The sequence below is a fragment of the Apaloderma vittatum genome, unplaced genomic scaffold (genome assembly GCF_000703405.1).
Source record: "Apaloderma vittatum isolate BGI_N311 unplaced genomic scaffold, ASM70340v1 scaffold428, whole genome shotgun sequence".
Classification (NCBI taxonomy): domain Eukaryota; kingdom Metazoa; phylum Chordata; class Aves; order Trogoniformes; family Trogonidae; genus Apaloderma; species Apaloderma vittatum.
In genome coordinates, this window is record NW_009732172.1 from 24,338 (window position 1) to 41,246 (window position 16,909).

The window sequence follows — 16,909 nt, forward strand, 5'->3', positions numbered from 1 at the left end:
CAGATAGAGTAGTATAACTGCAGCTGGAAGTCAAGTGCCCAGAAAAGCAGAAGTCTAATGTGTGTTAAGAACTGAAAAACAAAAATTCTTTCTGTGAATTAGATGGAATACAGAGTGTACTTCAACTTTTGGTTATGATCTTTGGTACCTCAAGTTGCATACAGAGTATAAAATACTGAAAGACATGAAAAAAACAGGCTTGTTTAAGAGTCCTTTTAAACTTATAGTCTTTGAAAAATAATTCTAGATTTTGGCTTTGAGTGTCATTAAAGATTTTTGAGAATTTGGTACTAATTTGGTGTATTCATAGCTTCTTACTTCCTGAATGTATTCATTTCTTGAACTGAAATAAACCTAATTTCAGTGTTGCATATCCTATTCTAAGGGCTGCAGATCCAAAACAATCCCCAAATATTATTTAAATGAACATTTACATTAAGTATCTGAACTAAATTTCATTAGCACTGTCGGGAAGGGAACACAGAAATAATAGTGTCTTAGCGCTGGATTTCTAAAATGTTTTTGGTATGGTTTGATGTCTATTCTACATGCTGAGGAAAACGGTCAGATTTGCATCCGTCGTTTTCTTTATCGCCTCTCTGCAGTTGTCTGGTGCATACTCTGTGCCAGTGAACAAAAGAATTTTGATTTCTTGATTATTGGGGAAAAAAGCAATTGAAATGAGGGTTGGGGCAAATAGGCAGAAAGTAAGTAGGCATGACCCTTGTGCTGTGAAAGAGCTTTCTAATTAGCTTGAGCAGTTTCAATCTTGAGCGGGTTCTGGTGTCTATTAAATGCCTTTAATGTGTATTTAGTTTATTCTTCAGTTTTTAACTGCTTAGTTTGGGTAAATAACATCACCTTTCCATCAAGTCTGCAGAAGGCTTAGCAGTAGCTTTTCCTCAACAGCACAATCACAGCTGCTCTCCCAAAATAGTGATTTCCAGATATAAGGTTATTTATGAGACCTTTCACTGTGTCTGCAGACCATCTAGTATGAGACTTGTCTTTCATATCACCTGTGTTGGAGAAGTTGTGATTCCACCCTTCCCTCTAGAAGCACAGCCCTTGTCCTTCAGCACTCAGCTGCTTCTGTCCTTAACCCTTTTTCTTTCCCTTTAGCTCAAGGAGGACAAGGAGAGGGGGGAGGAAAGGAGTGGGAGAGTTCCACGAGAGCTCTGGGAGATTGGTGTGAGTGTTGACGAACGATGTACTATCTTCCAGCTGAGGCAGGATCTTTTGGGGCAGTGGTAGAGAGCCCACCAGGAGGTAACTGTCAGGGCTCCAAGGCTGACTTGCCCTGCGTTCATCTGTTCCCTGCTGCTCAAGACCTGCCCTCCAGCCACACCGACGAGCAGCATGGCTGTGCTGTGCCTGCCCCCTCTGCCCATCTCCCCGGTGCTAGATGACTTGTGCAGGAAGGAAAGTGACCTGTGTAAAACCTGTCTAGATGGTTTTGCAAGTGTCCTGTTCTCCCTTTTTACAAAACTGCTTTTTACCAACACTGCGCTAGGAGTTTCTTCTTAGCTTTAAGGTGGCATTTAGTGAACTTGTGACCAGGATTACTTTGTGAGCCAGGGAGGTTCTTGGCCTTTCTCTGTGACAGAGCTGATGCATCATCGCTTGGCTTGGCATGCAGGTGCTTTGCTTGACAGCTGGGAGAGCCCCACAAGGTCGTCTTCACCTTCACTTCTGGGAGTGGTCAACCTAAGGACTTCAGATCAGTGTTGGGATCTGCTGCCCATGGGAGTGTACATCCTCAGCATTCCTGTCTTTTTCCTCTCTTTTTAATCAGTATAGAGACTGCACATAAACTGAGTTAGCAGAAAACAAAGTGCCTCTTCCGACTCCCTCCACTTGGACCCCATCCTTCAGATATTCATTGCTTTTGGGGTTACTCTCAGTTGAGCAAGGACTCATTTACATCATCAGGCCAATCTGTTTTCTGTGTGTCAAGTGAGGTGCTGTCTGTAAAGGACAAAGTTTCGTTGGGAATATCTACTGCATGGAGGTATGGCCTGGCCTTAAATCCTTTCTTGCTCCTTTGCTTCCAGAAAACTACAGAGGTTCAATCCCAATGCCTTGAAACTTAGGTGTCATCTTAATTTGACTTACAGCTAAAAGGCATTAATTTTTTTAGTTATGTTATGCACAAGAATATATGAAGAAGGGATATTTACACCATTTTCTACACCTGCACCTTTTAATGCTGCTCACCATCTGTTCTTTTTTCATGTTTAAAAGATTACAGTTTCTTTTACTGCTGTCATTGGGAGTCCAGCAAACTTTGTATGCAATTGTGCCCTTACAGTCAGCACAGATAACCTTCTTGGTCATGTCAGCTATTGGAAGTTGTTCTGAAGCTCAGCATTTGCCAAGAGACAAACGTACATCTTTGGATTTCTGCAGCATCCTGCTTCATGTCCTGGAGTGGTCGTTGGTAGGGTATTGCAGCCCCTGAGTTCATAAACTCTTTGTGGTGCAGCCCGAGTCTTGTTTGGGCCCTTCTCTGCGTGCCTGTGAGACAGGTTTTTTCCCAGGTGCCACGTTTTCCATTTCTGTGATGCTGCGGTCTTGTGGTCCTTCGCATCCCTGTGAGATTGTAAAAGCAGTAGAGAAAGAGGGTTAAGGAAGCTTCACGTCACTGAAGTCTGAGACCGTTTCTTTGACCTTGCTCTCGCTGGCTCTGCTTTGATTGACTCACCACTGGGGTTTGTTGGACATTGCTGCTGTTCTCCATTCCTCTTGAGCAGGATCCCTGATTTTGCAGGTGTTCCTACTTGTCCCTGCTAGGAATTTTAGAGCAAGTTACTGACTTGCAGGTGCTGCTGGAGACGGGATATTGGCCAAGGCAGTCCCTGCTCTGACCCAGGGCTGCCATTCTCATGGCTTTCACAGCATCTAATCAGCAGAGTATATCAGCTTGAGGAGGGTGGGGAAGAGGGAGATGAATGTTTTTATTATTTTTATTCACAAGAGCCCAGACTGGGTTTTTTTTAGTTAGCTGGGTTTTAAGGCGTGTTACAAAAGCAGATGGACAAAAAGCTGCGTCATACTCACCTGCATGCAAACACATGGCAGCACTGCCAGTATGATTAATTGTTGCTGTACTAGAGGGGCTGCTGCTTTGGCTGTGGAAGGTCTGATGTGCCTGCTGCCCTATATGGATAATTGGTTGTGCTGACAGGCATTTTTAAAGAATTTTAAGTTAGATATCAACAGGTTTTCTCTTGCTACAGCATTCTAGCACTCGCAAAATGAGGCCGCCTTCCTTGTCCTTAGGATGCTGTTGGTTAGCTGCAGGGGGGTGTTTTGACTTTCTCACTTGTGAGGATGGTAGGTAGGGCATGAGAAGATAGGACATGTAACAAGGAAGAAGTACTCTCCAGCAGTTCCTTTTTTTAGACTCCTCTGTTCTGTGTGCTGTATCTATGTCATTTCTATTTACCAGTGCATCTCTCTCTCCTAATTCTCTACTTTTTTCTTTAAATATTTTCTTGCTTTGGAAGCTGCTTTGTCTTAAATCCAACCCCAAACATGAACAGCTTGGGAGCTTGACCGATGACACATTTTCTCCTCTTATGCTTCCTGCTACACTGGAGTAGCTGCTTTGTTACCTTGATTTTTTTTGATTTTTTTTTATTGGTAGAATTGTGGTACTTATTTTCTCCAGGCTATATATGTTTAGGCACTTTGCAAAAACAGAAACAAAAGGGGAAAAAGTGTATTTTCCCTCTCCTCTGTTTACCGCTTATGTGTCTAATATTGCGAAAAGCCTTTTTAAAAGAGCTGTGTGTTGTGGAACTGCATCATGGTTTTGGTGGTGGTCAGTCAGCAAGAGCTGGTTGTAGCCACCTGCACGTGGTACATGTATGGCAACCGGTGCCATACGTGTGGAGAGTGTCACAGGGGAAGGTGTTGGCTGTTACAGATTAAATCTGCCACCTTTAAAAAAGAAAGATATGCTTTTCAGTATGGAGAAAATTCATTGAGGAGTATGTTCATGCTAATATTCTTTTCAACAAAGCTATCAAGAAATTTAAGTGATGGAACTAAGTAGTATGAGCACACAACAAAGTCATAATATTTTCTCCTTTAAGTAGTTTTCTTTTTCATTACTTCTATTACCTGCAAGTACCTAAAAGGAATGTTATAAACATTGGAAACATACTTAAATTCCTGCTCTTGTTTTAAAGCCAAAATAAATTTGTTGAGTAGGCTCACTGCAGTCTAAATATTGATGGATAGCAAAATTTTTATAGGTAGGATGTTTTGAAATATAATGGAGTGGCTTTACTTTTCTCAGCATCTTTCCAGATGCTATGTAAAGTAATCTACGTAAATCTAAGTATTGCAGATTAACCTTCTTAGCTGTCAGGTTGCAGCTTTTATTTATGTTTTTGCTGATCAGATTAAAAATGCTGCAGACACAGGTTGTGTTGTTAATATTAAATTTTGTATTCCGGTCTGTAATAAATTACTTTCCTCTGTGCATTGGAAAAACTGGTTAGTAGAGCTCAAAGAGTTTAATTAGTAGGCTGTTTATGAGACAGAATAGGTATTCTGAGTCATTGTTCAGAATTTTTCTTAGTGTTGTGGCAGCTTTTGTTTTTTGTTGTTTGACAGAGGCTGAGGTACAAAACCTTAAATGTTGCTGAATTAAATCATTTAATGACAAAATTACCAGGGCTTTTTGAATTTGCAGTCAACCAGGTTTCAGATATTGCTGCTGCAGTATATTGTTATGTCCTACTTAATATTTGTGCTTTGCAAAACAAACTTTCTTTTTCTCCAGTTTGATGGGCCTCTGCCACTTCCTTTAGACTGGAAGTGTTACTGCCACTATTGCCACATAAAATGCTTCCATGTTTGAGGATTCACTGGGTTATCATCTCTTGGCCGTGGCTTTTCTGAGAGAGCATGTTCTTGGCCTTTTAACAAAAATGTCTCTCCCGTAAAGACAATTGTGTGTAACTTTGTTAATCCCCAGCTGACCTTTTTGCTCAGCTGGTCAGTGTTCTGAGCCATCACGCGAGTGGGAACCACGGTCAGAACAGCCCCTAATGTAGTTCTGTCCTTCTGCCCATCACTCACTACCATCATCTTCTAGAACAGTGGGTTTTCTTGTAACCGTTGACTGGTGCCTGGCATTTTTCTCTGTAGAAGTTTGGTACGTTTATACCAAAATGGCAGACATGATGCAGAATGGAATCTCTGTGATCTGAACTTACCCACCTTTGGTTGAAACCTGATGGTGAAAAATCACTCTTTTTTCTTTGGGTTTGCTTTCAGTTTCTGCTCCATTGTTCAACATCAATTTTTTGTAGTTTCCTTCCACTTCAATCTAAATTTCAGAAATACCAGTGTTTGGGATGGGATGCATGAAGGGAAGGCCACTGTAACGAAATGTCTACCTCTTCCGTGACTGGTTCACACTCTTGGAGTGCCTTTTTCTCTGTCAGACCGTGTAATTTTTTACCTTCTTTTATTTTCATGTTCTCTTACTAGTAAGTGTTAAGTAGCACTCTTCTAGCCTTCATCTCCAGTCATCGTCTTTATGTCTTACAAGTTTCTATAGACTCACGCATTTCCTTTTGGTCACAGTTTAACCAAACGATGGCATGTTTTAACACTGGACGCTTGGCAGAGTCTTGCATCCGAAGTTGCTCTCAAGCCTTAAGTCATTCTTGATTTAAACCTTGAGGTTGCTGAAATTTGCCTTCAGTTTATCTCCAGTGCATACACTTCTTGTTAGGCTTGAGTGCAGTTTTTACCGTCCTTCATGTAATGCTGGTCCAGCGATGCTGGATCCCGTCTCCATGATGCAGCATCCCCTGTTGGGGACGTGAACGGCTTCCACTTACTGCACGCTTTTTGGAGTGCTGTGACTTCTTTCCACTCTGTTGTTTACAAGTTTTTTATGTGGTGGTATATTTTCTGGGTCTTATTTTTCACTTTTTCTTACTGAATACTGCCTGGTTTTGGTGTTTTGTTTTGTGGGGGGTTTTTTTTCCTAGTGTCTGTATTCTTGCATTTAATTCATCTCTTCAGCATTGAATTTACTGTTCGGGATAGACAAGTCATGGCTGTTTCTTGTCCATTCATGTCTGTCCCCAGAACACTGGATTTTTTTTTTTTTCATAGTACAGTCCGTGTTCTGTTCTGGGACAAAGCAGGGAGGAGTGCAGCCTTGCTCTTCTCGGAACAGCTGCTAATTCAGAGGCTGTGTGCTCCTTGAAGGAAGGGAGAGGAGAAAATGAAAAAAAGGAAAGCAAGAGATATCAACTGCAGGGGGGGAAGTCCAAGTATTTTTTCAGAAATGGAACTCAGTTGTCTTGGTGTGTGTCAGGTGCAGTAGCTTCTGAAAATACAGTTAATCAGTTGCTTGCAGTAGTAGGGACACACCATGCTTAAAATCCAGTTTTGCCTTTAAAGAAATTGAATGAAAGCAGGGGAACAAAACAAAAAAAATTGATAATATATTCTGCAGCATGAAATGTGTGTTGCTTACAAGGTTTCTCCAGCCCAACACATCTCTCAATAGCCCGATAATAGGGTTACTGTCTTAGAGTGGGAGAGATGCAGGTTTAGATCCCTGTCCTAATGACTCTGTTACTCTGTCCAAGTTCATGCTGGAGATCTTGATGCCTTCCAGTTCCTCTCCTCCAAAAGAGGAATAAAAGTGCTTTTCTCAGTGGTGTTTGTGAGGAAAGGTGCACTTCAGAGATAAAATGCTCCCATGCTACGGTAACGGGAGCCGCAGAAGACTCCAGCCAAGTCAGCAGCATCTGTCTCAAACTGCCACTTAAGCTTTGCATGCAGATTAGTCCATGTCCTCAAGTGCAGTCATCACACAGCTGACTTTGTTAAAACTCTGTGTTATAAGCAGGTAAGAGCACAGTCTTTTTTCAGGTGAGATGTGGAAATCTGAAACGGTAGAAGCCTTTAAGAGACTGTAAGGCACTGTTTACAAGAGCAGGCATGTTTTATGTTGCTGATATAATCAAGTTTAAAACGGAGTCATTTCGTATGTTTGGAAGTCCTTGAAATTTCTGTGGGAGTAGGATTTTTTGGATGGATCTAGTGGTGCTGGGAGGCAGGAGGCTCTGTCAAAGCATGTGGGGCTATTCCAGAATGAGAATCACTACTGTATCTAATTTTGGGGGATAGCAGCTACTGTCAATTGGTATTTAATTTTCATGAGAACTGCTACTGCTTCAGCATCTCTGAAAATCAAGACATTAAATTACACTGTCTTGCACTAAGGGATTTGTCAAAACTACAGAAGAGGACAAAACTTGTGTAATCTCCTCTGGCAAAGTCAAGCTAGCTCAGCAAGGCGCTGGTTGAACAATGTTATTTTCTGTTATGGGGAGGTTGCTTTTGTTTTTGTGGTCACCGTGTTCAGGTCCTCGTAGCTCTCTTCCAAAGCAGTGGAGGTCCAGGGGTTCCAGTTACCTCACTGGCGTTCATCATTTCATAGAATGGCCTAGGCTGGAAGGGACCTTAGAGAGCATCTAGTCCAACCTCCCTGTCATGGGCAGGGATGCCACCTCTTGACTCTGATTACTTTATCTACATATTTAAGACTTGTTTCACATTTTGGGAGATGCTTTTTTATTATTCTTTTTAATTCCCCTTTAATTTTTCTATGCTTGTTGTCATGGTATCTGGCACTTCCCATTCAGATATTAAAATTGAGTGAGTGGTGTCTGTATGTCTGGTTCATTTTCCCTCTCTTACCCTCTCCCCGAGGGAGAGGTTTACGTGGGAGGTAGCGCGCTGTTTGCAAGGGCTTCCTTGGGGGGATTTTTTCAATCACGTAGCAGCATCTCTGTTGGAGAAGGCCTGGTGCGAAGAAGCCCCTTCTACTTGGACTGGGGTTTATTAAATCCTGTGTGTGCAGAGCTCCTGTGGGAGCTCCCCGTGCAACGTGTGCCTCCCCCCGAGCCCCCCAAATAGGCTCCTCTGCTGTACAGATGAGCTTTTACCCGAGTCTCTCTGGCATTGCCGGGATTAAGGCAGTGATAAAAATTTTTGCCCTGCAGATTTCCTGTGGGGAGGGCCCAGCCTTTGCTGTTTGTGGATCAGGGCTCTGATGCCATGAGGAAGAGCTTGCTTGCGGAATCTTGACCCATCTGAGCCGGTTTTTGTCACTGTGTGTGTCTCTACAGGTAGCCTAGCTAGAGCTAGGCTTCAGCTGTGGAGCAGAGGGATTCTTCATGAGGTGTGGCTTTAGATTTCTTCATTACTCAACTGTAAACATGTCTTTTTAGGAGGGGATCCTGTTAGAAGGATATCCCAGTGAGTCTGGAACCTGGATTTCTCCTCTGGTGGGACCTTAGGAAGAGGGATCTACTGGTACTCGGATTTTATTGATGGCTGGTTTTAACCAAGGATAAGCCCTTAATTGTAGGTGCACTTGTAGCATCAAAGCATATTTGGGCCTCTAGATTGAATTACATTCAAATACAGCTGATTTTTCCTAATCTAGAAGAGAGATTTTTCTCAAAAGAACTAACAAAGGCACCTGACATACGGTAACCTGATGGAAGATTCCCAAGCAAAACTTAACCTCAGTCACCTTCCTGCAAAAGGGGAAAAAACAAGCAATTTCCTAATAATTCTCTTGGTTTTGCTTTGAGAAAGACTACACATTTTTCCCTAAACTCTTGCAAAAATGATACTTATATCATAATAGGAAGAGGATGGGTTTTTGCGACTCAGAGATGAAATCTTAGCCTATACAAGAACCAGTATTCTGTACAAGCTAAAGGCTAAATGGGTGCTGTGGTAGAAAGCTGCACTAAGCACAGAACAAGTTGCCTTCATAGTTGCATTACAGTGTATTGTGAAAGCGACAGCCTTGGCTTAATTGTTGAGTCCTGGGAGCACAATGCATGGAAGCCGCTTCCCTCCTGGCCGCGATGTGCGTCGCTGGGCTGGCAGCAGGTGCTTCTCCTTGTGGAGGATGAATGAGACTGACATTACCTCTATAAAAAAGCATCAGACAAGGAGCAGGGTTTGAGCTGGTCTCATCATCAGTTCTCATCTTCCGATGATGTGAATGTTCTCTTTGCAGCTTACTTCCTTTTTTAGGTAAATTGGTAACTATAACAGAAACAAACAAAAAAATGAAGCAGGCAATGGACCCTCTTGGAATGCCGCTAAGTTTCTTCTGTTACTGTTGCTTAGAAGACTGAAAGCTGCTTTCCCTGCCAGCTATCCATAAGTGATATTTAGTAGGATCGTACTCAGTTTATGAGTTGAGAAAGGTTGAAGAGGATGTGCAGATCTGCTCACAAGAGTCACGGGTGGACAGCGAGTTGAGCCCAGCTGCTGCGATAGAGAGACTCACCCTTGCACCACTTGATTCCCAAAAAGTTTACTGAGGTTGGAACAGGCAAAAATTGGAGCCTAGAGCCTTGAAGAGAATTAATGGCGAGTGTTCCTTTGTCTTTTGGTCCCAAACCTGGAGTGACGGAAGGCTGTTGCCCTCTGACGGGTTCTGCCTGGCCAGTGCAGGAGGAGCTGTCAGACGTGGCTGCTTCTGAACGGAGGGATTGTGTTGGAGCAAAGCATTCGTGCTCGTTATGGCTGTTGGGCAGGCAGCTTTAATTAGGTTTTACATTTGGGCAAGAGAGAACAAAACCATGATTTAAGGTAGTTGTTGTCCCATTCGTTTCATAAGTGTTTGCAGTGGGGGACCACATTCTTTTAATGTGACTGCATTCTAGAGCAAGTTATTATCAAGAAAATTATTTTAAAAAAAAAAACCTTTGACTTATCTGGTCACAGGTGAGCAATTTAAAAGTTTTACTCTTCTGTAAGTTGTTTTTTAGAATAGTTTCCAGCAATTGGAAGGCTTCAGACTTGTCTGGAAAAGTGATTTACTTCCACTTTCTTAGTGGGAATGACTGCAGTAGGAGCTGTGCAGAGAACAACCAGCAGAAACAGTGTTATTTTGTAGCACTTCAGAGTAGAAGAGATCATTGAGCACTTAACGCATCTTTCCAAAACCTTCCCTGGATTAATTCCTGCTTGAGCTAGTGCATAGCTTTCAGGGGTGAAAAAAAAAAAATCTGAACTTTGAGAATTTCTAGTGGTAGAAGAGCTGACAAAATGGTTGGTAGGTAGTTAAAATAATCTGTTCCCTTCAGTGTCAAAAACAGAAAAAAATGTCCTCTCCAGGAAAACAGTATTTGCTTAGTTGTTTAGTTTGGTTTTTTTCGTAGTCTGGTTTCTCTTGTTCCAACCACCAAGCAATGGTACCTGGGATACATAACTCCATGTGATTAAGAAAATCAGTCTGTCCTTCAGGTGGATACTAATGTAGTACTGCTAGGGTTCAGCTCTTTTTTTTGATCAGGTAGACAGATTGAAATCTTCGCTTTGGAAGAGTTTAACACTATGATCGGTTCTCCCGGCACTGTCCAGAAGGCATCGGTGTTTTTCTTGTGGCACGTGTACGCTAAAGCTGGGTACAGGGCTTTGGCAGTGGAGAGCCAGATGAGAAGCAATGGTTTTGTTGGGTTTTTTTTCCTTTTTTAACTCTGTGACTGTTATGCCAAGACAAATTGCTTTAACCCTTCTGGCAGCATTGTAAGCTTGTGATTGATTATCTGTCACCCTGTATCAGAGTTCTTCATTCCCCTTTTGGAATGTGTGCCATGCTAACTTAGTTTGGTGGGACATAATTTTGAGCTTGTGCTATCTAAATCCATGCGTTTGGCGTGTACAGGGGAGCTTAAATTGCTTTGCACCTTCACTCTGTCCTTTTTGTTCTGATCCCAACTTTCTGCAGTCCATGATCTTCATGAGCAAGGAGCTTGGTTTTTTCCACTCATCAATGGAAATAAACAGTTTAGGGCCAAGATTTGTTTCCTGAGAGATACCTAAAAGAAAACATTTTTCTGGTGATTTCCTATTCACAGTTCCTGGTTAAAGATCTGTTGGCTGATTTTTTGTTGTTGTTTTAATCCATTAAGTGTGCCATGTTAATTTTGGTTTAGTCAACTAATAAGCAGTAACAAATCAAGTACCTTTATAGAACATTAAGTATATCAGTGCTATTAAATGGACATTCTCTAAATTTATAAATCAACCTTGTAATCTCATCAAGAAGGATGTCAGTTTAGTTTGACAGAATTTGTTTTCCACAGATGTAATTTGATTGACGCTGATTTTATTACCCCTCTCTAATTCTTTATTATTAGAGTCCAGTATTGAATATTCTGTAATTTTGATTTTCTTAGTATTATACTGATGGACCTGTAATTACTTGGGCCATCTAGTCCTCCCTTTTTGAATTTCAGTGTGAAGTTGTCTTTCAGGCTCCTGGAATTTGTTCAGTGCTGTAAGAATTACTGAAAATCAGAAGAGAGCCATTTGCCCCTTTTTTTATTTTTTCTTCTTTGACTCTGTTCTATGCATGTAATCCAAATAATTTTATTTAAACACTTACAATTTTGGGAGCTCCTGTTTGACATCCACCTGGGTTGCTACTTAGTCCTTCATATAGCTTATTCAGGTGTACGTAACATCTGTGTTCTCTCGACTGTTACTATTATGATCTGCTGATGAATCAGCATGAGTATTAAGGGATCTCTTTTCTATAATCTAAAAAAAACCCAACTTTTGTTATTCTGACCTCTACCAGCCAGATATTTGGCTTTTTCCTAGTTTTTTTTTTTCCTCAATTTTTCTGTTCTAACTTAATAGTTTCTGTCCCTTTTCCTTTTGCCTCAGTTTAAGTATGGAATTGGTCTAAGCACCCTGGCTGACAAAGGGAGTAAAGGGAGTTGCAGGTCTTCAGTTGGCACTGCCTTTTTTATTGTTGCAGAGGTTTGGGTGAATAAATATGGTTTGTTTTTATCTTGGTGATTTTTCAGCTGTGTGAAATGGAGTTTAAAACATGAAATATGTACATTACCGGCTTGGCCTTGGCTTTGCGTGTGTGGGTTTGGGGTTTCTTTAATACTGTTGTGTCCTTGATAGTCTTTAACCCTATTGTTCACTTGTAGACCTGTTCTTTAGAAGATCGTAAGAGGTTCACTACTCATTTTCTGCAAGCTCAATAAAACGTTCAGAAAGAGCAATGGTGGTAGTGATATAACAAGGTATTCTTTTAGGATCATCTCGAAATATCTCTTGCCTGCCTTACTGAATCACAGCATGCGATGAACTATTGGATTCCAAATCACGGAAAATATTTACTATTTACGGTGCTGTTCCTGGGAAGTGTAGCATGGGAATGAACTTCAGTGTCTGTGTGGGATCCCACTGAGAGGTCCAGCTGCTTGCTTTGTGCTGCCAGATTGCGTCCAAAGAAATGTTACCCTTTTAGAGTACATGCAATAAGAGTACGTGATGAAAAAACCTGAAAGTTCATGCTGTATTCATCGTATTCTGGAACAAATCCTTCTTTCTTTATTAGTAACAATTTTAGCTGTTTGATATCTAGAGTCTGTGTTTTGTCTGACATAAGGTGTATTTCTCTTGAGAGTAATTTGAAAATAGTCTTTTTAGCTGGCTATATTTTTTTTTTTTATTTCTTAGCTGTAAATGTTTATCACACTGAAACTTTATGATGTCTGCCAGCAGTCATAAAGCTTTTCACAAATTATTTTTTTCCGGGTTTTTTACTTCTCTTTTTTTTGAGATTGAGGGGTATATCTGGCTTCATTAAATAATGGTTCTTAGTCGAGATGCTTGAAAATACAAAATAAACCAAGCAAAATACATCCCTAAAGTGGCAAGCTTTCAACTGCAAGATTTTCTGCCTTCAGCTTCACTGGTACAAAGTGAGGCATGTGGCAGAAAGCAGCAACAGGAATTTGCTGATTGAAACAACTGCACCAAGATTTCAGTGAGCTGCAAAGGGTATGGGGGGGGTTGAGATATGTTTGTGTGGGTTGTTTTTTTTTTTACAATAAAAGGAGGTTTTCTTGAATTAAAAGAAATTCAGTGCTCAGAATGCTGAGTAGACCCACCCTATTTTGTGAGGATGTAGTACAGGTAATGAATTTTATATAAAATAATAACTAATAGCTTGTGAGCAACAGGCCTTAAATTCTGTTGCAAGTTTTCTATATTTCATTATGTTCTGGAGTATACACTAACAAGAAGAAACCATATTTCTCTGTACCTATTACTCTAAGCGAAATTGTGTGACAGTGTAGTTTAAGCTGGGTTCTGCAGGCGTGCATGTAGACAGCTTTATTCATGTCGGTACTCCTTATCCGTCACCTTGGAGAAAATACTTGTTTCCAGTTAGTAGTGAGAATCAGAGATGATGGTATCTAAATAACTAGAATAGTATTACTGGAGAACTCCACAGTCTATGGTATTTACTTTTCATTCTTTTCTTGTGTTGCCATTATTCCCTTCCCTACAGATTGTCATCTCTGGGTTTATTATCCATGATCCTTTCAGAAGTATTTACAGAAATGAGATAATCTTAAAAATCATTGTTCATATTGGAGAGGTTGGTCAGTCCACATGCCTTGAGAATAACCATGGCTGAACATGGAAGCCTGTGTTCAGGTACTGACATAAATCCTAGGGCTGCTCCTGTCACCTGTGTGCCTCGGAAGGTCCGCACATGGTTAATGGGAAAAGCAGGGACAAACTCAGGTTATTCAAGCACTGATCCTTGCATCTGCCTCACTGTGTAGGAAGAGGTGTTTTTTTTTCTAGAGAATGGCTTTCTTCTGTCTAGGACTGCTTAGGATTAAATATATTAAGGACTTGATGTGTTCAGAGACACAGGGGCTGGGGCTGTATAAAATACCTCAGCAGACAAAAGGAGCGGGGCATGGCATGGAAAGTGTCTTTGCAGTATTTCTGCTCCGGGCTTTGTGCTCAGACTTCAGCTCATTCTTGGTTAATGTCTTGTAACTTGGGTAAGAATATTTTCATGGAGATTAATTCGGCTCTCCAGGAAGATTGGATATGTTTTTATATTATTTTTTTTCTGAAATTAAATTGGTTGGATGGAATTGCTCTCTGGATATATCAAAGGTTAAAACAGCCATTTCTTATCCTTATGCCTGCATATGGGCATTTCGGGCACGAACTGTGGTGTTTCCATGGATTTTTGAGGTCTTTCATCGCCTAGTTAGCAGCTTTTAGTGCTTTGATCTGATTCCGTAAGACAGAAACGCTCCCTGTATTTGTGTTACAGCAAACGCTGTATTTTTTGGTGGCGTCCGACTTTGAGAAACACACAGATGCTTTTTTGTAGTCCAGGAGACAAAGAAACAAAGCTCAGTGCTTGGGAGGCAGGATCCGTGCCTCCGGGCTACATCAAGGCCCTGGGTGTGCAGCTGCTTTCCCAGCCTCCCCTGGCTCCTGGTGAGCAGGAGCTGGGTCACTGCTTGCTGCTCCCCGGGACGGAAATCTCCTTCCACGAGTGCCGTCCTTTTTCGGGAGGGATTTTCATGTTCCCTTTTCTCGCTGGCTGTGAGCAGGAGCCCTTCGACCCCCTGCATGTCAGCGCCGAGGGAGGTTGTCCTCTGGCTCGCTGTTCTCCAGATAAGCAGAAGGTGTATGAGGAGTGTGGTTGAAGTACAGGACCACTCGACTGCCAGCTTGAGCTCAGTTGTTCTTGAAATTTAATTATCTCTTTGCTTTCAAGTATATGCGCCTTAAAAAAAAAATGAAAAATCACTGTGTTTTCCAAATGTGCAAGATAACTTCAGTCGGAGGCTTGAGAAGGGAGGGATCTGGAAGTGTCTGTCACGTTGCATTGATAAAATTGCTAAACTGCCAATTGGAGATCGGGCAGAGATACCCGGGTACGGGTCGACAGTCCCCGCGGCTCCGTTGCCGTGCGTGAGTGTCCGTGGTGCCGACAGCGCGGCCTCCCCAGCCCCGTGCTGCTCATCCCGGTTATTAACTGGGTCTCGCTTTTCTGCTGCAAACAAACACAGATCTCACTAGTAAAACAGAAGCTGTGGAAACGATTTTTTGGCTGCTGAAGTGGGCTCCTGCCATCCCGTGCACAGCAGCAGTTGCGCTGTTTTGGTGTTGCTGTCATCTCTAATACACAGAGAAAAGCTTTTCTGCGTCTCTTGCCCTCCTGCGATCGAGTCTGTCCGTTCTCCTCCCGTTTGCTGGCTGCTCACTGAGCAGTGAAAACAGAGATATAAAGGTAGCAGCTGACAGAAATAGCCAGCCTCGACAGTAGTGTTCAAACAGCTTCCTAATTTTTGTGGGGGTTTTTTTAATGCTTGTTTATAAACAGTAGCAAAAGTGTATCTTGGGGGGGTTAATCATTTTTAAGAGGTGGCCTCATTCTTGCTGTGGCAGCGCAGGCGTTCATATTTATTAGGAGCTCGACACAAAACTATTACACAATTCTGCTGCTGTCAAGCCTCGTACATGCTCTTTGGTAAACTCCTGGGTGAGGCAGGGGGGTTTCTTCTTTTTTGTTTTTAGAGTAGGATCTTCAGAGCAGCAATTTAAAATTTTTATGTTAGCTTCCGCTATGTTAAGGAGATAATGAAATGGTGAAAAGCAGCATTGAAACCACGGGGGAAAGCAGGGATGAAATGAACAGTGTAAGAAAACTGTGTTCCCTCTCTTGGAAGTTGTTCCTGTGCTTAAAAAAAAAATTAATTGTTTTCTTGTGTTTGAACAGGGCAGAGTTTAGGATATGGATTCGTTAACTATATTGATCCAAAGGATGCAGAGAAAGCCATTAACACTTTAAATGGACTCAGACTCCAGACCAAAACCATAAAGGTAAGACAATACAAAATGGCTTTTGCTTGATTCAGGAAGTGGAGAAAGTAGTTGAAAGGGTTTCTGGCAATTTCTTCACTATTTTAATCTCCATTATAAAGGCACTTGGCTAACAAGCTCCTCCTTGGAACACTGGAGGACACACAGAAGACAATCCCTCTTCTCTGAAATTGCTGCTGTTGTTAAAGGGGGGAAGTAACAGGAAGCTCCTTAAAGCATCGCAGTGAAACTTAAAAGTAGGATAAAACAGCTGTAGTGATACCATTGTCCATAAACAGAGATGAAGTATGTGGTGGTTTATTCATCAGTTGCACGTTTTCTAGTGTTTTAATAAGAAACACCTTGACATGGAGCTCTGACACTCATTATCAGGTGTTGAAAGTATGTGTCTCTTACATTAGAACATGTCATTCTCCAAAAAAAACCAACAAACCCAAACCAAAACACTTTTTTTTTCCCCAACTTCCACATCCTTAGTTTGATTTATTCTTTTAAAAGCTGGAGGGATTAGAGATCCCACTGAAGTCTCTGATTTCATTGTTGTAATAGACCATTAGTTATTCAACGACCTTCTTTAGTGGTCTCACAAGAAAAGCAAGTTTCTACACTGTCACTTTTTTTTTCCTGCATGGCTGATAAAGCTTTTTTGGAACAGTTTATGGAAGATCTCCACATTCCAAGTACTGACAAACATTGCTTAAGGGATGTGAATCAGAAAATTGAAGGGGAGCAAGCAGCAGCTCTGATTAAAAGAATCTGAATTTGATCATATTAGAGTGCTGCCTTTTGACTGTACCATTTTCTTTTTTTTTCTTCTGTATTTAAGTTATATTTCAAAGCCAAAAATGTTAAAGAATATAAAAATAGGTTTTTTACTTTTCAAAACATTGGTACAAATAAGTTAGCTTGCAAAAAATGATATTGTATGTTCAGTACTTCACTTGTATTTGCGCTAAAGGTTTGGGTTTGGACAAAGTTGTATTCCCTAAAGCAAAAATACTTGTTGGATTCCTGTTCTCTCTAAGGATTGTTTAAAGCGGGTTTTTCTGGGGCCTATTTGATCAGTGGAGAGCACAAGTCCTGAGCTGAGGGTTATGAAAATGGCAGAGTAGCTGCGTGGGTTACAGAGAAGGCTACTTCCAAAGCTGCCTTAGACCAACCA

At 41.4% G+C, this 16,909-nt stretch overlaps 1 protein-coding gene across 6 annotated transcripts in view; it reads left to right on the top strand.

The window, feature by feature from the left end:
• The window catches only part of ELAVL4 (ELAV like neuron-specific RNA binding protein 4), a 43,080-nt gene that overhangs the window by 7,016 nt on the left and 19,155 nt on the right, over nt 1–16,909 (top strand). For all 6 annotated transcript variants that reach the window (XM_009875405.1, XM_009875407.1, XM_009875408.1 and 3 more), the window contains one exon: nt 15,644–15,747. In XM_009875405.1, coding sequence (XP_009873707.1) covers nt 15,644–15,747 — 104 coding nt within the window. The remainder of the gene's footprint in view (nt 1–15,643; nt 15,748–16,909) is intronic.